This window comes from Schistocerca americana, chromosome 2 (assembly GCF_021461395.2).
Source record: "Schistocerca americana isolate TAMUIC-IGC-003095 chromosome 2, iqSchAmer2.1, whole genome shotgun sequence".
Taxonomy (NCBI): Eukaryota; Metazoa; Arthropoda; class Insecta; order Orthoptera; family Acrididae; genus Schistocerca; species Schistocerca americana.
The window spans coordinates 604,809,692-604,829,081 of NC_060120.1; the positions used below are offsets into that span (position 1 = coordinate 604,809,692).

Consider the following 19,390-nt stretch of genomic DNA (forward strand, 5'->3'; position numbering starts at 1 on the left):
TTGCCTGAGCAACACCAATTGGGGTGCAGATTGCTGTACGCTGCTGCAGCTTTACAGAGCCCTTATGTCCAATCCCAAATTGACTATGAGAGTGTGGTTTATGGTTCGGCAGCACCTTCAGCATTGCATTTACTCGACCCTGTGCACCACTGTGGGGTTCAGTTAGCGACAGGAGCTTTTAGGACGAGTCCGGTGACCAGCGTACTGTTGGAGGCTGGTGTCCCTCCACTGCAGATCAGACGTGCACAACTGCTCGCCAGTTACGCAGCACACATTCATAGTTCGCCTCAGCATCCGAATTACCATCTCCTTTTCCCACCTGCGGCAGTCCATCTCCTGCATCGGCGGCCCAGATCGGGGCTAACGATTGCAGTTTGTGTGCAGGCCCTCTCTCCGAACTGGAGTCTTTCCCTTTACCACCTCTACTTGAGGTCCGTTCATGTACACCTCCATGGTGCACGCTTCGGCCACAGCTTTGTCTGGGCCTTGGGCATAGCCCTAAGGGCTCCGTTAACCCCGCCGCTCTCTGCTGTCACTTCCTCTTGATTCTTGACATGTTCCGGGGCTCTGAAATGGTTTACACTGATGGCTCAATGGCTGATGGTCACGTAGGCTTCGCATATGTTCATGGAGGACATATTGAGCAGCACTCCTTGCCAGTTGGCTGCAGTGTTTTCACTGCAGAGCTAGCGGCCATATCTCGTGCTCTTGAGTACATCCACTCATGCCCTGGCGAGTCATTTCTCCTGTGTACTGACTCATCGAGTAGCTTACAATCTATCGACCAGTGCTACCCTCGCCAACCTCTGGTAGCGTTCCTTCAGGAGCCCATCTATGCCCTGGAACAGTCCCGTCATTCTGTGGTGTTTGTGTGGACTCCAGGACACATTGGAATCCCTGGCTGGCTAAACAGGTGACGCAGAAACTGCTTCTGGAGATAGGCATCTCCAAAGCTGACCTGCGTTCTGTCTTACACCGGAGGGTTTTCCAGCTGTGGGAGACGGAATGGCATAACAGCACACACAACAAATTGAGTGTCATTAAGGAGACTATGAATGTGTGGAATTCTTCCCTGCAGGCCTCTTGCAGGGAATCAGTTGTCCTCTGCCAGCTCTGCATTGGCCATATGTGGCTAACGCATGGTTACCTACTCGGTCGCGAGGACCCACCTCAGTGTCGCTGTGGCTCCCAAATGACAGCCGTCCACCTCTTGCTGGACTGCCCACTTTTAGCTGCTCTGCGGCAGACTTTAAACTTTCCCAGCACCCTGCCTTTGGTGTTGGGCGACAATGCCTTCACAGCAGCTTTAGTTTTATGTTTTATCCGTGAGACTGAGTTTTATACTTCTATGTACGTTTTAGCGCATGTCCTTTGTCCCTGTGTGTCCTCCACCCTAGTGCTTTTAGGATGGAGGTTTTAATGTGTTGCAGAGTGGCTGGCTTTCCCCTTTTATTCTCGTGGTTGGCCAGCCATTGTAATCTGCATTCATGTTTTACTCTCTTCTGTTTCTAGCGTCTCTCTGTTGTTTCCTTGTCCTCTTTTGTTCCTTTTAGTGTTCGTTGCCTTCCCTTCGTTATTGTGGCTTTTACTTTCTGTTTTGCGTTATATGTTTTGTCTGTTTTATTCTCACACTTGTGGCAATATTTTATTAGGAACAAGGGACCGATGACCTCGTAGTTTGGTCCCTTCTCCCTCCTTTAAACAAACCAACCGACCTTTATGGAACCTACAACAGGTACTTATCAGCCGCTGTTTGGCCACTGTGTCCACATTTTGCTCTTGACTGTTTTTAGACCTGCTTGCACATACATGCGATGTGCAGTACGTCGGATTAGTCTCTCTCACCCTTCTATTTAAAATATTGTGGGTTCGAGACGGAGGAAGGCCAAGTGGTTCTAGAATTTATGCAGAAATTCTCAAAGCACTACACCACTTGACTTGGAACCAAAGTGCCACGATCAGTTCTGAGGGACAGTGCTGCAAATTTTGTTTCATTGCAGCTCCATGTGCAAGACTGGTCTTCTCAGCATTCTCTGCCAGTTGCTGAAGTGACTCCAGTATGACCTCATGGTGCAGACAACAGGTTTCATTTGTTCTAATGTGTGCCACAATCTGTAGTTAGTTGCACCATGTTCCCTCAGTGGCTGCCAGAATAGCCTCTTCAGCATGTTGAATGAGGTCCCAGGCATACACAGTGTGAGTGCACCTGGTGTCCTTTCCTGTTCCTTGCTGCCATTTCCATAAGGGGTACCGTCATACGCTGTACGTTTGGACTACTGACAATTAATAGACCCTACATACAACCTTTCTTCATTGATCTTTTCTCTTTGCTGGAATGCTGACGTTCTTTTTTCTTTCTTTCCAGCAATAGAACTCTCATTGAAAGAAACACAGAGCTCACCAAAAGCGCAAAGCAGCTTGTATCCTACAGCCACTCTTGGAAGTGGAGGCTCAGCGTCTGCTTCATCAGAAGCTCGTAAAGTGAGGGCATTATATGATTTCGAAGCTGCTGAAGACAATGAACTAACTTTTGCCGCAGGGGAGATCAGTATGTATGTTTTATTATGCAATTATTTTTTTGTAATTGCAAACGAATAGTTTGTAAGTCTGTCTGTTATGTAATCCTTGACATAGCACAACATGTAACAAAGTTATTTATGTATCAAAAGATATTACAGAGAAATGTTGAGGCATTGTGCACAAAGAGAGTGAAACATGTGCTGTTTCTTTAACACAGTTCAGGGATGCAATTGAGGATATCTGTAATCTAGTTAAAAAGGTATGATCCAGTTTAGAATTTTCTGGTAGATGACTCAACATTTTGTTACCCATGGAGGAACTTGTGGGAAATAAATCTTCTGATTAAGCTAGAAAGAATTGATGTTAATTTAGTAATAATAAATATTTAGCACTGACTTTACGTACAAATACAGTGAATGCTGCAAATAACTTTGATTAAATAGAGGTATGTCACACTGAGATACAGTAAATTCTCACTTAACTCTGAAGTAAAATAATTTTTCACATTTAGGCTGTTATTTGATCTGTGAAAACAGTGGTGTGATCTGTAACTTGTTCTGTGGTAAAAGTGACTTCAGTTTTTATAAGTGTTTACTTGATTTCATGAAAGTGCTTGAGAAAATATTTGTTCATGGTCCCTCACAGATTACTAGACATTATTACACTTGTAGTTTGCTGTACCACTGGATTTTTGTTGAGGAAGAATGGGGCTCAAATATCTGTCCAGCCAGCCATATTGTTAAGTACACTCAGTGTTGTTAGAAATCTTATTTTCAATGTTGCTGTCTTGTCATGTATTTTTATGTGTATGTTAATTGCAAAACATGTTTTGATCATAATTTCAATTTGCAACTTATTTAATGTGTTAATATGGTGTGCTATGTCACAGAAAACTGTAAATGTGAAGCAATCTAACTGCACATATGCTCTTTTACCCCTTTTTTATTGTAATTTATAGAATAGATTTGATACTTTTACTCCTGTGGTTAATTAATTTGTTAATAAGGCATGAACATTTTTGCCACAGTCCATGTACTGGATGATTCAGATCCAAATTGGTGGAAGGGATACAACAATCGTGGAGAAGGACTGTTTCCAGCTAATTTTGTGACAGCAGATCTTTCTGTAGAACCAGAGCAATTTAGTAAGTATAGGGATTGCCAATAAATTTAAGTCAGTCAGATTTTAAATTTACTTACTGTTTGCTTCTCACTGTGTGATTATATTACGTTGACTTCTATTTTAGACTAATTGAAATTTATTTCTTATCCTGGGTACTGAATGGGTTTCCCCTATTTCTTCTTCTTCTTCTTCTTCTTCTTGTTTGCGGATGGATCACTTAGGACTACGTGTAATCAACATTTGTTGGCCTTCCTCTTCGTCCAGTATTCCTTCATAAACAACGAATGGGCTAGCGTTCGTTGCATAGACCACGTATGTCGGTTAGTTTTTCTCTCTTCTTCCTCAAAACCCTGTGTGTTTGTGATTTTTCTGATTTCATTTCTATCATGCAGATTTGGAGACCCTAATTCTCTCAGGTCTTTTTCCGTCTGTTTGTACCACTTCGGTCTTGTAGTTTTGTTCTTTAAAAATGTATGGATTTTGTGCGTTGACCTGTTTGAGTCCATTCTTTCTAAGTGCCCCATGAATTGGATTCTTCTCATGCGCATTGTGTCTGTTATTTTGGAGATATTTTTACATATTTGTGCATTGGGTTTTGGATAATGCACACCATCTTTAGTTCTTGGTCCTAGGATTTTCGTCATTATCTTACGTTCTTTCACTTCTAATTCCTCTTTTAGTGTTCTATGTTGAAGGTTAGTGTCTCAGATGCGTAGAGAGCTTCGGGTCTAATTACTGTTGTATAGTGTCGTATTTTGCAGTTCCACGAGAGACTCTTTTTGTTGTAAATGTTTTTTGTTAACTGAAACGCCATCTCCATTTTCTGGATTCTTGATCTGACAGATTTGTTTCATTACAATTTTCTGCAATCCATTCACATAAATATTTAAATTCTTTTACTCGAGAGATGTAGTTATTACCAATTTTGAGATCAGAAGGTGCGTCCTTGATGTCAGTCATAAATTTTGTTTTTTCAAATGAAGTTTGTAATCCTATTTTAGCTGCATGTTCTTGTAATAATTCTAGCTGTTTCTATGCATCGGTAATGTCTTGTGCGATCAGTGCCATCAGCAAATGCTAAACAGCCTAATTCTATGCCCTTACGTCTTGGTCCCAGTCTGTGTGCTGGTGCACCTGCTTTTTTCCATTCTCTAACAACTTTTTCAAGAGCACAATTGAAGAGCACTGGGGACAGTAGATCCCCTTGTCATACTCCTGTGTCTATTTCAAATTCTGTGCTTAATTCTCCCACAAATTTTACTTTGGATTTGGTCTCCGTGTGTGTTTCTCCTATACTGTATTCATTTTACATATTCTTCTTATCTTCTCTGTACTCCTGATAAGTATATGGAAAAGCCTGTAGTTGCGTCTGTCATGATTTTAAATAATTAAAACATACGTGGATTACTTATTTTTTCATGATTAGTACAATGTGTTTTGTGAATTTCTCATTTTCAAGTGCATTTGTGTACACAAATATTTTTTTTAAATGTTTCCATGTGTGTTTTTCTGCCTTTTGTACTGTAGTTACGTTTTTGAGGTTTTGCTGCAATTGGAAAATTGCTCAAATGAATCTTTTAATTTTTTTTCAAACAATGGAAAATCCAGGATGGAATGTTGTGCTTGTGTGTGTGTGTGTGTGTGTGTGTGTGTGTGTGTGTGTGTCTAATGCTGAAAATGTCCTTAATGGACGAAAGCTTTAATTTTTTTTGTATGCTAACTTCCAAATTAGAATTGTTACCCTCCTAACTGCTTTACAGAATCAACATAGCAATAAAAATAAAAAAAGAGCACTGGACACCCATTCAGAAACATAGAAGATCTTAATATACTTCACCACTTCCAAAAGTCACATACAGTGGGTTTAATTGAGAAGCTGGAAATGTTTGTACACGACAAAAAGCAGGAAGAGAAAGTTCTCAGTGGCAAATTAGATGATCAGTCAGTTAATTTCTTCAAATGTTCATCCTGTATATGATAACTTTGTAATTTTCATAAATATGTCATTGCCCCCATAGACTCTGGTCAACAGCTTCAATGAAGTGAAATGTAATTCAGAATGAAATTTTCCTGCAGGAGAGTGTGCACCGATATGAAACTTCCTGGCAGATCAAAACTGTGTACCGGGACCTTTGCCTTTCGCGAGCAAATACTCTGCCATTTGAGCTACCCAACCACAACCCACGACCCATCCTCACAACTTTATTTCCTCCAGTATCTTGTCTCCTACCTTCCAAACTTCATAGAAGCTCTCCTTCAGACCTTGCAGAACTAGCTCTTATGGAAGAAAGGATATTGTGGAGTGTGGAGACATGGCTTAGCCACAGTCTGAGGGATGTTTCCAGAATGAAATTTTCACTCTGCAGCAGTGCGTGCACTTGCCTGCAAAAAGCAAAGGTCTCGAGTTCGAGTCACGGTCCAGCATACAGTTTTAATCTGCCAGGAAGTTTCAGAAACATAATTGATATTCAGTAGTCAGTAATTGTAAAATAAACTTCATAATAAACAATTTTACATATATAACATAATACTTAAAAATTTCACACCTCTGATTGTATACAAACTCTTTGGAAACCGTACTGCTGTAATATCTGTTTAGAATGTTGTGATTACAAAAACAAACAGCATATGTGATTTGTGTGTGTGTGTGTCATATTCAGGGTAAATGGAGGAGCACAATACCTGTAAGTAGAGAATAGATAATGCTGTTGCGAACATTAGCATATAAAAAACATTCCAAGATTCATTTGTCTGATTTTCTGTTGCAGTGTAAACTCAAAAGAATAACTACAGTGCAAGCGGGCCAGAAAATCACACATGCAAACATCACAAAAAATATTTATGTAAACAAATGCACCTGAAAATGAGAACAAATTCTCAGAATGTGTTGTGTTCTAAACATGAAAAATAAGTAACTGGTGCAGTTTTTCATTGTTTAAACCATAAAGATTGTGATTTATCATTTTTAGAAATAAGATATGAAAATATAAGATGAAATGCACATATCTTTGTGTAGAATAAAGTGCAAATTTTTCATTTTGTGTTATTGTTGTAAATTTCAGAAGCTGAGCAGCCAAGAAAATCTGTACAGTTCAATGAAGCTGTTGAAGTAAAGACAGTTGAAGAACTTGAGGAAGTAGAAATTGATGAACAAAAAATTGATAGGTCAGTTAGTTAGTTCTGTTGAAAAATTAAGTTTATTGTAGAAAAACAGTTTACAAGCTAAATTCGTAATATATAGTCTTTATGTTTGGTTACATGAAGAAATGTGAAACACAATTGCATTTAATATGTTACTTTCTTTTGTGAGCAGTAACAAATTACTTCTTGTTGCTTGTGTTGTGAAATCTTGTGTAATTGCTCCTTTGTCAAAGGGGTATGGAATGGGAGCTAGGGATATATACACTGATGAGCTGAAACATTAAACAACTGCTCACCAGAAGGTTGGATGCTGACTGGTGGTGTTGCAGGCACAAAACACTGAAAAAAGTATAAAAGCAAAGCACATATGTGAATGGAGCAATTATTTCTCAGTGGTACAGCTGCAAAATGGGCAAATTCACTGACATAAGCTACTTTGACAAAGAGCCAATTAGTACGTCCAGGCACCTGGGAATGAGAATCTCAGAAACAGCAAAACTGGTCAGTTGCATGCATGCTACTGTCTTGTACATCTGTAGGAAGTGATCGAAGGATTGCAAAACCGTGAGTAAGTGGCAAGGTGTTGGACCTGAAACTTCCTGGCACTTATCAACACACCCCACTGCAGTGTGAAAATCTCATTCTGGAAAGTGTTGGCGTCCACATCTCACCACAGAATGTGGAAGTTGAAGGCTTTACCTGAACTGTAAAGCAGGATAGGCAGTGATATCTGGCAGATATGACCAGAGAGCCATGATGGTGAAGGCCCAAGTGTTTCAGAGCACACTGTTCAGTCCACATTATCGAACATTAGATTCTGCAGCAGACAACCTCTTTGTATTCCCATGTTCACCCAATAAAGTCACCAGTTACAATTGCAGTGGGCACAGGATCACTGATATTGGATTGTGGATCCATCCTCCATCAGTATGTTGGAAGTTGGTACAGCAAAAGGTGTCACCTGGTTGGATGAATCATGTTCCATATTATACCAGGCCAATTACCGGGTCCTGATATGTCATCATCCAGGCAAGTGGTTGCTAGAAACGTGCACCATGCTGCAGATGAAAACTGTTGAGAGCAATATTGTGCTATGTGTGCCATCTGCCTGGGGTTCCATAGGTATTAATCAAAGGCACCATGACAGCTGTACACTATGTGAACATTTTAGCAGACAGCCTGCATCCCATTTGCCTGAATACCTCCTCTATGGCAGTGGCATCTTCCAGCAGGACAAATTTTTGTCACAAGTTGAAAACATGCTACAGTGGTTTGAGAAGCATGATAGTCAACTCACTTTGGTGTCTTGGCCATGAAATTCATCTAATCTGAACATGATGGAACTTATCTCAGATACCGTTGAATGCCTATTCCACAACTTGCCACATACTTCTAGAAACCTATTAGCGCTTCGTCAAATCTGGGCCACACAAAATTGCTACTGTATTGCACTCCAAAGACAGGGTGGGACACTATTAAGTAGGTGTTGATTACGTTTTGCCTCATCATTGTAGTTGCTAGTAGTTGGTGATAGTACTGACCTGGATGTATCTTTACAAGCACTTGGTGTCAGCTTCATGTTGAATTTCATTATGTTCTTTGTTGTCATAGTGCAAAGGGCACTCACAAGAATGCATGCTTGTACTGGTAATCATTAATGACATTTTTATGGTGTCTAATATTTACAGTTATCTCATTTCATCAAACAAAAGTGAAACTGTTAAAATGAAGAAAGATTGTTCAACCAGTAAAGGCTAGGTATGGGTATGGAAAAGCTGGAATGGGTTCTTGTTATAAATCCCTTAATTGTAATATTTGAGCAAATGTCAGTGGCAACTATTGGGTTTAATCCTCTACTTCGTAAAAAAAAAATTATAGTGTGTCCTCTGTCGATGGGGTTTATGACTGTTGGGAGTAAATACTCCAGGGGCACTGCTCACATCCCAGTTGTTAGTTTTACTCAGTTATAGGAAGCTGTGCAAGAGCTACTAAGTATTTCCTATAACTGGGGAAAATACATGTGTTTATTGATTGTCTCAAATGGGCTAAATACTCTGGAACATGGGCTTGCCACCAAGACAAAAAGATGAAAATAAACCTCGTTGCTAAAATGTCTGCTGCAGTTCATTGGAATGTGAAGTGATTCAGTCTCGATTTTATACTTCGTCTCCAGGACATACATTTTAAAAATATTGATGCACACCCAGTCGGGTTTCTGTATTTGCATATTGCATGTATCACCCCAGTGCTGTTCCACTTATCACTGAATTACAAACAGTAGTCATCAGAACCCAAGGGTCACTGGAAAGAAAGGGGTACTCTTTAAACTAGTAATTGAATCTCCCTAGAGGTTCTCAGGCACCTCATAATGCAACTCATTTCCCCCCCCCCCCCACACACACACACACACACACACACACACACACACACACAAACACACACATTTTCTTCTATGTAGAGTTCAATCTACATAACGTGCTGTGATACTGTGCCAACACCTATCTTTACTGTCCATTTATGGAGGTTATCATCCTCACAAAGCACATTGCAATTCAAAGTCTGCAACTCATAACTGCAACAAGATAATTTTCATCTGTTGACCTTACTCATTACTTGCTCCATGGAAAGTTAGTAGTGATTTTCATTCTGATGACCATTTCCCAGTGTAGATACTCAGATTGGAAAGGCCATTTAAATGGATCCTTAACAAGGCAAAATATCCCTTGTACAGCCAGCTGACTATGTTTATAGTTTCAGAAGTTTCCAGGTTGCGCCCTTCCTGAACAAACCACTGTCCTAAAATCACCCAGTGCACTTACATATGTTTCACCAGCCACATACGGTTTTACAGAATCCATCTGTTAATTTTGTGTGTAGAAAGAGCCCCCATTTGAAGACTAGGCAGTGGTGATTTCTTAAGGTTCTAGTATTATATGGCTTATTTATCCATAGAATTACACAAAAATATCTTTATTGTGTAAAGAAGCATACATTTTTGAAACAAAATAGTCATTGTATCTGTCGGCAGTTAACGCTTTTATGAACTCGTAAGTCCACAAATTTGTTAGCAAATTTTTACGTGTATCTGCTATGCGACTATACACCAGGTGAAAAAGGTGTGGGATAACATTATGCATATAAACAGATTACAGTAGTATTGAGTACACAAGGATTAAAAGGGCAGTGAGTTGGCAAAGCTATCATTTGTATTCAGGTGTTTCATCTGAAAAGGTTTCCAACTTGGTTATGGCTGTACAACAGGTATTAACAGGATTTGAATGTGGATTGGTAGTTAGTTAGACTCGTGGGACATTTCATTTTGGAAATTGTTAGGGAATTCAATATTTTGAGATCAACAGTGTCAAGTGTGTGGCAAGAATACCAAATTTCAGGCATGACTTCTCACCACAGACAATGCAGTGGCTGACAGCCTTCACTTAGTGACCAAGAGCAGTGGGGTTTGTGTGGAGTTGTCAGCACTAATAGACAAGCAATACTGCATGAAATAACTGCAGAAATCATTGTGGGACATGCAATGAACTTATGTGTTAGAATAGTGTTGCAAAATTTGGTGTTGATGGGCTATGGCAGCAGATTACAGATGCGAGTGCCTCTGCTAACAGCATGGCATCATCTGCCCCACTTCTCTGATGCTTGTGACTATATCAGTTGGACCCCAGACAACTAGAAAATCAAGGCCTGGTCGGATGAGTGCTGATTTCAGTTGGTAAGAGCTGATTATAGGGTTAGTGTGGCACAGGTCCTATGAAACCATAGACTCAGGTTGTCAACAAGGCACTGTGTGAACTGTTGGTGGCTCCACAATGGTGTGGGATGGGTTTACATGGAATGGACTGGGTCCTCTGGTGCAGTTGAACCGATCAGTGACTGGAAATGGTTATGTTTGGCTACTTGGAGACAGTTTGTAGCCATTCATAGACTTCTTGTTACCAAACAATGATACAATTTTTATGGGTGACAATGCACTATGCAACTGGGCCACAGTTGTTCACAATTGGATTGAAGAACATTCTGGTCAATTCGAGAAAAGGATTGCCTGAAATGAATCCTATTTAAAATTTATCAGACATAATTGAGACAACAGATTCATAATTATGGACGGTTATTTGCAGCATGGTTCAATAGTTCTGCAGGGGGTTTCCAGTGACATGTTGAGTCTATGCCATGTTGAGTTTCTGCGCTGTGCCAGGCAAAAGAAGTCGGACATGATATTAGGAAGTATCCAATGTCCTTTGTGACCTCAGTGTATGCCTCTACTAACCTGTGTGTCATTACCCTCACTACCAGATTATTTACTTTGTCAGCAATAGTATGAAACATTACATGTCTGAAAGTTAAATGTAATGTTTTATCTTTGTGAGACTGAATGACAAGACTTCTGTAATTGAACTATCGTAACATGCTATGAAGTTCTGTACTTTCTGAAGTAAACTATGGACTCAAGATCATCATTTGATAAGAAAAAAATAAACTAAAAAGAAAATGTTAGTAACTTAATGAAAGAAATGTGATAATTTTTTTAAAAATCAGAGTGAAGTTCCTTTGTGATAGGCACAGCAGCTTATTAATTCAACAGTAAACCCCCAATTCTCTAAGGAATTGAACTGCCATGTATAAAATAGCTTCAGACATCTGAGTATTGTACAAATGTGTTAAAATGTAAATAATTTGTGTGAACCGTGAAAGTGAGAAAGCTACAAAAACATTTGAAATTATACTTAGTTTGTTGCAACTTCTAAATGCTCTTATTCTGACATTGGCTGAATTAAGTGTGGGTATTTGCACATCAAGGGATCACCAATTTAGTATTGGAGGACAGTGTGGAGGGTAAAAGCCATAGAGGGAGACCAAAAGATGTATACACTAAGCAGATTCAGAAGGATGTAGGTTGCAGTAGTTACTTGGAGATGAAGCAGGTTGCACAGAATAGAGTAGCATGGAGGGCTGCATGAAACCAGTCTCTGGACTGAAGACCACAACACCGTCATTTGCACACCATTAGTTACACTGCCTCAAGACACACATTTTCTAATGGTAATGTTTGAGTTATAATGCTAAACTTTTAACATAAGATTATACCTCTTAAGATGTAGATTACAGTAGCATTTTAAATTTTTAAATTCAGTCAGTAATTATGTGAAAGAGTGAAAATCAAATTTTTGTTACCCCTGTAAACTGTTAGATAGGCAACTAGCAACTGGTACTTGTTTCCAGGATATAATGTAAGGGATTGATAAGTCTACTCCCAGTACAGGAAAATATTGGGTGATGATGGGATGCTCCTTCGCAACTGGTTCTTGAAACTGGGGGGGGAGGTTTGGAGGTTGGGGAAGGGGGTTGAAGGTATTTTGTGAGAAATCTGTGGACAAGGTCTTGGGATAGAGCCTCTCCATGTAGTGTACAGCAGATGTGCCATCCTCGAATGGCCAGACTATGGGAGTGATGTTTGGTATGGAAAGGATGACAGCTATCAAAATGCAGATACTGTTGTTGGTTAGTGGCCTGGATAGTCAGTGTAATTGGATTTGTGTAAAATTTGCGCATTGGGTGTAGGAAGACCAGATGAAGCAAAAGGGAGAGGTGAAAATTCGGAGGAATGAAAATGATTTGGGGTGGAGGCTCTTGCCCTTGGGTCCAGATCATCAAACTACAGGGTTATTACAAATGATTGAAGCGATTTCACAGCTCTACAATAACTTTATTATTTGAGATATTTTCACAATGCTTTGCACACACATACAAAAACTCAAAAAGTTTTTTTAGGCATTCACAAATGTTCGATATGTGCCCCTTTAGTGATTCGGCAGACATCAAGCCGATAATCAAGTTCCTCCCACACTCGGCGCAGCATGTCCCCATCAATGAGTTCGAAAGCATCGTTGATGCGAGCTCGCAGTTCTGGCACGTTTCTTGGTAGAGGAGGTTTAAACACTGAATCTTTCACATAACCCCACAGAAAGAAATCGCATGGGGTTAAGTAGGGAGAGCATGGAGGCCATGACATGAATTGCTGATCATGATCTCCACCACGACCGATCCATCGGTTTTCCAATCTCCTGTTTAAGAAATGCCGAACATCATTATGGAAGTGCGGTGGAGCACCATCCTGTTGAAAGATGAAGTCGGCGCTGTCAGTCTCCAGTTGTGGCATGAGCCAATATTCCAGCATGTCCAGATACACGTGTCCTGTAACCTTTTTTTCGCAGAAGAAAAAAGGGCCGTAAACTTTAAACCGTGAGAGTGCACAAAACACGTTAACTTTTGGTGAATTGCGACTTTGTTGCACGAATGCGTGAGGATTCTCTACCGCCCAGATTCGCACATTGTGTCTGTTCACTTCACCATTAAGAAAAAATGTTGCTTCATCACTGTAAACAAGTTTCGCACTGAATGCATTCTCTTCCATGAGCTGTTGCAACCGCGCCGAAAATTCAAAGCGTTTGACTTTGTCATCGGGTGTCAGGGCTTGTAGCAATTGTAAACGGTAAGGCTTCTGCTTAAGCCTTTTCCGTAAGATTTTCCAAACCATCAGCTGTGGTACGTTTAGCTCCCTGCTTGCTTTATTCGTCAACTTCCACGGGCTACGCGTGAAACTTGCCCGCACGCGTTCAACCGTTTCTTCGCTCACTGCAGGCTGACCCGTTGATTTCCCCTTACAGAGGCATCCAGAAGCTTTAAACTGCGCCTACCATCGCCAAATGGAGTTAGCAGTTGGTGGATCTTTGTTGAACTACGTCCTGAAGTGTCATTGCACTGTTATGACTGACTGATGTGAGTGCATTTCAAGCACGACATACGCTTTCTCGGCTCCTGTCTCCATTTTGTCTCGCTGCACTCTCGAGCGCTCTGGCGGCAGAAACCTGAAGTGTGGCTTCAGCCGAACAAAACTTTGAGTTTTTCTACGTATCTGTAGTGTGTTGTGACCATATGTCAATGAATGGAGCTACAGTGAATTTATGAAATCGCTTCAATCATTTGTAATAGCCCTGTATTGTCAATGAACCTGAACCAGGCAAGGGTTTGGGGTTTTTTGTAGTTAGGAAGGTTTCTTTTCAATGATGTGTGAAGTGGGTGGCCACTCTAAACCCTTGTCCTTGCCAACACATCCTTCCTCCTGGCCTCAAACTACACTAGCCCCTTGTCCCCCACTCACCTCCACCTTGCTCCAGGACCTTCATTTCACTCAGTCTATGTCTACACCATCTTCCTCACAGCCTCGCCTTCATCTTTTCCTTCATCCCCTCCCAGTCCAGTACTCCACGCCACTGTCATAGTGTGCAGCATGGACTCAAAGATGCCAGTGCATGTGTCACGTTCCTGTTTCATGTGTCTGGTGCCTCTCCCTCCTGCATTCCTGACCTATGCACTTGCTGCCTCCCTCCCACCTGTCAACTACCATCACCGACCCTCCCACTCTACTCCCCACCTCATTTTTTTCCCCTTGTTCACTCTACCTGACACAATTCATCGCTTATAACTGCAGTCCTGGTACAATGTATTCAGTTGGTGCAATGTAGCCATACAGGTTTTGTGTGTGTGTGTGTGTGTGTGTGTGTGTGTGTGTGTGTGTGTGTGTGTGTGTGTGTGTGTTTGGGTGGGGGTTGCGTGTGCGTGGAAGCTGCGTGCATGCACGCGCGTTACTGTTTGATGAGTAAGTACCTTTGTTTACATTGTACCAGGCTATCCATTTCCATATTGACTTGAATGTTACTTTCCTTATATTTTTTATTTTCTTTTATTTTTACTGTATGTATTAAGTTTGTATTTATTCCCCTTTAGGTTACTGCATTTACTTCATGAAGCTGACCCTACAGAAGATCATGCCGATACAGAAGAAATGCTGAGATTAGAAGGTTAGTTGTCAGTTGTCTTGTTTGCCCCGATTCATTCTAAATCAGAATTACATGTGTGTTAACTCAGATTATTGTTTGGTATGCTTCATTTTTGTTTTGTCATTTTGTTATTAGGTAAAACCACTATATCAACTTGTTCCACGTTTCTCTCATCAGGACTGTTGAGATGGCACTATTGTATTCATCTACATCTGTACCCAGTAAACTACTGCAAAGTCCATGACAGAATGTACTTCCTATTGCTAACGTATTAGGATTCACTAATGGCACATGGCAAGAATATCTGCTTAAATGCCACTTTGAATCTTCTGATAGTCTAATCTTGCCTTTGCTCTCCCTACAGGAGTTACTCAGCGGGCTGTCTAATCTTGCCTTTGCTCTCCCTACAGGAGTTACTCAGCGGGCTTGAAGTATTGTGTATTCTGCGACATCATGTATGTGCTGTTGGTTGAGATATAAATATGTAGTGCCTTTCATGTGGTTAAAGGGACAGTACAACCTGTTCCTGGGTTTTTGTTCCAGTCTTAATTTCTGCAGACTGTTGCCAAAATTTTCTCCTACTTTTTCATCTTTCTGTCATAGATAACACTCCGCTCTTGGGTCTCTCTTAACATCGTCATGCCTCATTCCTCTTCACTGTTTTTCTTCTTCTTCTTTTTTTTTCACTTTATGGTCTGTGGTAATCTGTTTCTTTGTGTTAATGTAGATATTCAGGAAAGTGTAATGGACACTGAAACCATACCTGGGAAGCACACTCACAGATAAACTCATTGTTAGCTATGGATATACGACAGTTAGGGTGAATGTTCAAAATAATCATGTACAAAAAAATTAGAACATTCACTTACAAGAATATCTGAAATATCCAAACATAGAAAAGTATATACCAATTTAGAACAGGGAAAATATACATGTCATAGATAACCAAAATATAATCTTTGGTTTTTCTATAAACCACCATTAAGAACCATGTGAGAAAAGCTCTAGTACTATCAATATGATCTGCATGAAATAAAGCTTTCAGTTCATAAAAAGGCAAGATTGCAAACAATGAGACAGTTTAAAATGCAGAACAGGAGTGCATGCACAGAAAAGGTGTAGCAGACTTAAGTTAAAAATGAAATTAAGAAACTGTTTTGTTATGTTATCAACAGTAGTGACTTGCAGGTGGTGATGGTTTTTCCATATTTGTTGTGTACATTTGGTCCTCTTTAAACTCTTTAATGCTTGGCAGAATTCAGTTTCATGACATACATAAATGATTGAAGCAAATAACTCAACTCTGGTGGTACTGGTGTGCTGTGCACTACTCGCCTGGCAGTCCCCAGAAGCAGGGATGGGAAAGAATCCTAATTAGACAAATGTACTTTCCACACAACAGGTTTTGCTAAACCTATCCACAATTTCACAAAAGTAGCAACTGTGCTAACACTGAAATGAGGTTAGGCCCTGTTATGTTGAAACCAGAGGTTGTTTTGCTCACAGAAAGTAGTGTGCCACCAGTTCCGTAGGAGTGGTCACGGGACTGACAAGCCACTCAAATTGAGTGTGCCAGCAGACATACAGAAGTCCTACAAGATCGTTACTGGTTAGTCAACCCAAATTTTCATAGACAACTTATGGTGCAAACATCCATCAGCAGCAGCTTATAAGTTATAATAATTTTAGACAGTATTGTCTGTTAAAATAACCACAACATTTAAGGTAGAAGGCAGCATCATAGCATTTCATACTTCAGCGGTGTTGAATGCAAAATTACAGAACAAATTTCGTATCGGGTGTGAAATTGCATGTTCGTGCCCATTGCTTCTGAAGGTGGTACACTCACAAGTTCTCATCCCTTAATACCCTTTATATGATTATTAGCCTCTTCCCCATGGCTTTGTCCATGTGTGTGTTAGAACCATGTACTGAACACAGCACTTCCTCCCTCTCCCTGTGTCAACCTCTTCCTCTCTCTGTCTGGTGACCTCATCCTCCCACTTCGATCTCTCTATCTTGTCCTCCCCACTGTCTCTGTCTCTTTATCTTCTCCTCCTCTCTTTATCTTCTCCTCCTCTCTTTATCTTCTCCTCCTCTCTTTATCTTCTCCTCCTCTCTTTATCTTCTCCTCCTCTCTTTATCTTCTCCTCCTCTCTTTATCTTCTCCTCCTCTCTTTATCTTCTCCTCCTCTCTTTATCTTCTCCTCCTCTCTTTATCTTCTCCTCCTCTCTTTATCTTCTCCTCCTCTCTTTATCTTCTCCTCCTCTCTTTATCTTCTCCTCCTCTCTTTATCTTCTCCTCCTCTCTTTATCTTCTCCTCCTCTCTTTATCTTCTCCTCCTCTCTTTATCTTCTCCTCCTCTCTTTATCTTCTCCTCCTCTCTTTATCTTCTCCTCCTCTCTTTATCTTCTCCTCCTCTCTTTATCTTCTCCTCCTCTCTTTATCTTCTCCTCCTCTCTTTATCTTCTCCTCCTCTCTTTATCTTCTCCTCCTCTCTTTATCTTCTCCTCCTCTCTTTATCTTCTCCTCCTCTCTTTATCTTCTCCTCCTCTCTTTATCTTCTCCTCCTCTCTTTATCTTCTCCTCCTCTCTTTATCTTCTCCTCCTCTCTTTATCTTCTCCTCCTCTCTTTATCTTCTCCTCCTCTCTTTATCTTCTCCTCCTCTCTTTATCTTCTCCTCCTCTCTTTATCTTCTCCTCCTCTCTTTATCTTCTCCTCCTCTCTTTATCTTCTCCTCCTCTCTTTATCTTCTCCTCCTCTCTTTATCTTCTCCTCCTCTCTTTATCTTCTCCTCCTCTCTTTATCTTCTCCTCCTCTCTTTATCTTCTCCTCCTCTCTTTATCTTCTCCTCCTCTCTTTATCTTCTCCTCCTCTCTTTATCTTCTCCTCCTCTCTTTATCTTCTCCTCCTCTCTTTATCTTCTCCTCCTCTCTTTATCTTCTCCTCCTCTCTTTATCTTCTCCTCCTCTCTTTATCTTCTCCTCCTCTCTTTATCTTCTCCTCCTCTCTTTATCTTCTCCTCCTCTCTTTATCTTCTCCTCCTCTCTTTATCTTCTCCTCCTCTCTTTATCTTCTCCTCCTCTCTTTATCTTCTCCTCCTCTCTTTATCTTCTCCTCCTCTCTTTATCTTCTCCTCCTCTCTTTATCTTCTCCTCCTCTCTTTATCTTCTCCTCCTCTCTTTATCTTCTCCTCCTCTCTTTATCTTCTCCTCCTCTCTTTTTGTCCATTTCCTCCACCCCCTTCTGTCCCATATCTGCCTCCCCCTCTTCATTTTTCCACCTGCCGTCTCCAACTTTCAGCTGCCTCATGCATCTCTCCCTCCACCCTCGTCCATTTTCTCCTCCCTCTTGCTCATTTCATCCCTTCCTCTACTCATCTCAATCTGTCTCCATCCATGCTCATCGGCACATGTATCCCTTGCAGTACAGATCAATAAAACAGGCATATACAGTCCAACAACATGGCTGTCATGCAGGGCAGGCTAAAAATCAGGGACTTGAAAATCATGTATTTTCCCCTAACATACAGGTTTACGTTGAAAGCAAGTCAATAAAGTAGGCTACTACTACAACACAACACATCTGTTGTGCAGGACAGCCTACATGTTAGGATCCGGAAAACTGCTTCTTTCCCTTGATCTGTAGGTTGGTTGATACTGTTCCCACACAACATTCCTGTTGTGGCAGGGCAGCCTATATGCCAGGGACTGAAAAAACTTGGTTTGTCTGCACTTTCGCTCACATTGGCACTAGCAAGTTATAGACCCCACAGTGCTGATACTTGTGAGGCCTGCTGTTCTTGTGCCAAATGTGGTTGAAATCAATCTGGGAGTTTGGGAGATCAGGGACATGCAATGTGCAAACTCTCTCTCTCTCTCTCTCTCTCTCTCTCTCTCTCTCTCTCTCTCTCTCTCTCTCTCTCTCTCCCCGCTTCATATATGTATGCCTGTGGTGTATGATGTAGTGTGCATACTAGTTATGGTGCATTACTAATTATCTCATGACATTCTCAAAATCCTTTGTCCCTACATCACATGTTCAGTCGTTAACAGCTCAGAATGGTGACATCATTTCTTGACATTGTTGATAAAATACATAAAGGTATTGTGGTGCAGATATCTCCTTGTTAGAAACTGATGTTCATAGACATGGCGCCAGTGAGCTCAAACAATTCGTAGTCCGTGCTGAACCCAAAACAACACATGCTGATGGCTGCTAGTATATCAAGGCACACTGAAGCCTTAGAATCAGAAAAACAACTAAAATCAAAGTTGGCTGCAGTTTATTGTTGACAGTGGCCAATTGCACTTCACTCAAGTGTATAACTTGGATCCTGAAACATTCTGTGTAAATTATTTGTTATCTTCATTGTTTTACAAATTAACTTTCTATTCTTTTCGTAAGTTCTACTGCGACTGCCTGAAATGTGCTAACATCTTGTAGCATATGGGAATGCATTTGCTAATTTCGAATTACTATTTTGCCTGCTCCGCCCATTAAAAAATTGTTTCAAGAATTCAGTTTGTTCTAAGTGTAACTGGTGATCTGAGGTGCAGTTGCTTTGCCTCCAGTTCTTGTTTGAAAAATTCTTTTATGTCATATGTTTGTCTGACATCTCATTCCACCAAGTCTTTTAAAGTAAAAAGCAGTACTAATATATCACTATCATCCAGGTGGAAAAAGTGCTGCAAAAGTATTGTTTCAGCTTTCAGTAATGTATAAACAAATAACAGATTCTACTTTAGTGTA

The 19,390-nt window shown here is 40.6% G+C and overlaps 1 protein-coding gene across 4 annotated transcripts in view; it reads left to right on the forward strand.

Annotated features, from left to right (window-relative positions):
- LOC124593739 (signal transducing adapter molecule 1) overlaps window positions 1–19,390 on the forward strand; it is a 52,095-nt gene that overhangs the window by 21,981 nt on the left and 10,724 nt on the right. For all 4 annotated transcript variants that reach the window (XM_047132072.1, XM_047132071.1, XM_047132070.1 and 1 more), the window contains 4 exons: window positions 2,366–2,548; window positions 3,548–3,664; window positions 6,705–6,807; window positions 14,584–14,657. In XM_047132072.1, the coding sequence (XP_046988028.1) occupies window positions 2,366–2,548; window positions 3,548–3,664; window positions 6,705–6,807; window positions 14,584–14,657 (477 nt within the window). The remainder of the gene's footprint in view (window positions 1–2,365; window positions 2,549–3,547; window positions 3,665–6,704; window positions 6,808–14,583; window positions 14,658–19,390) is intronic.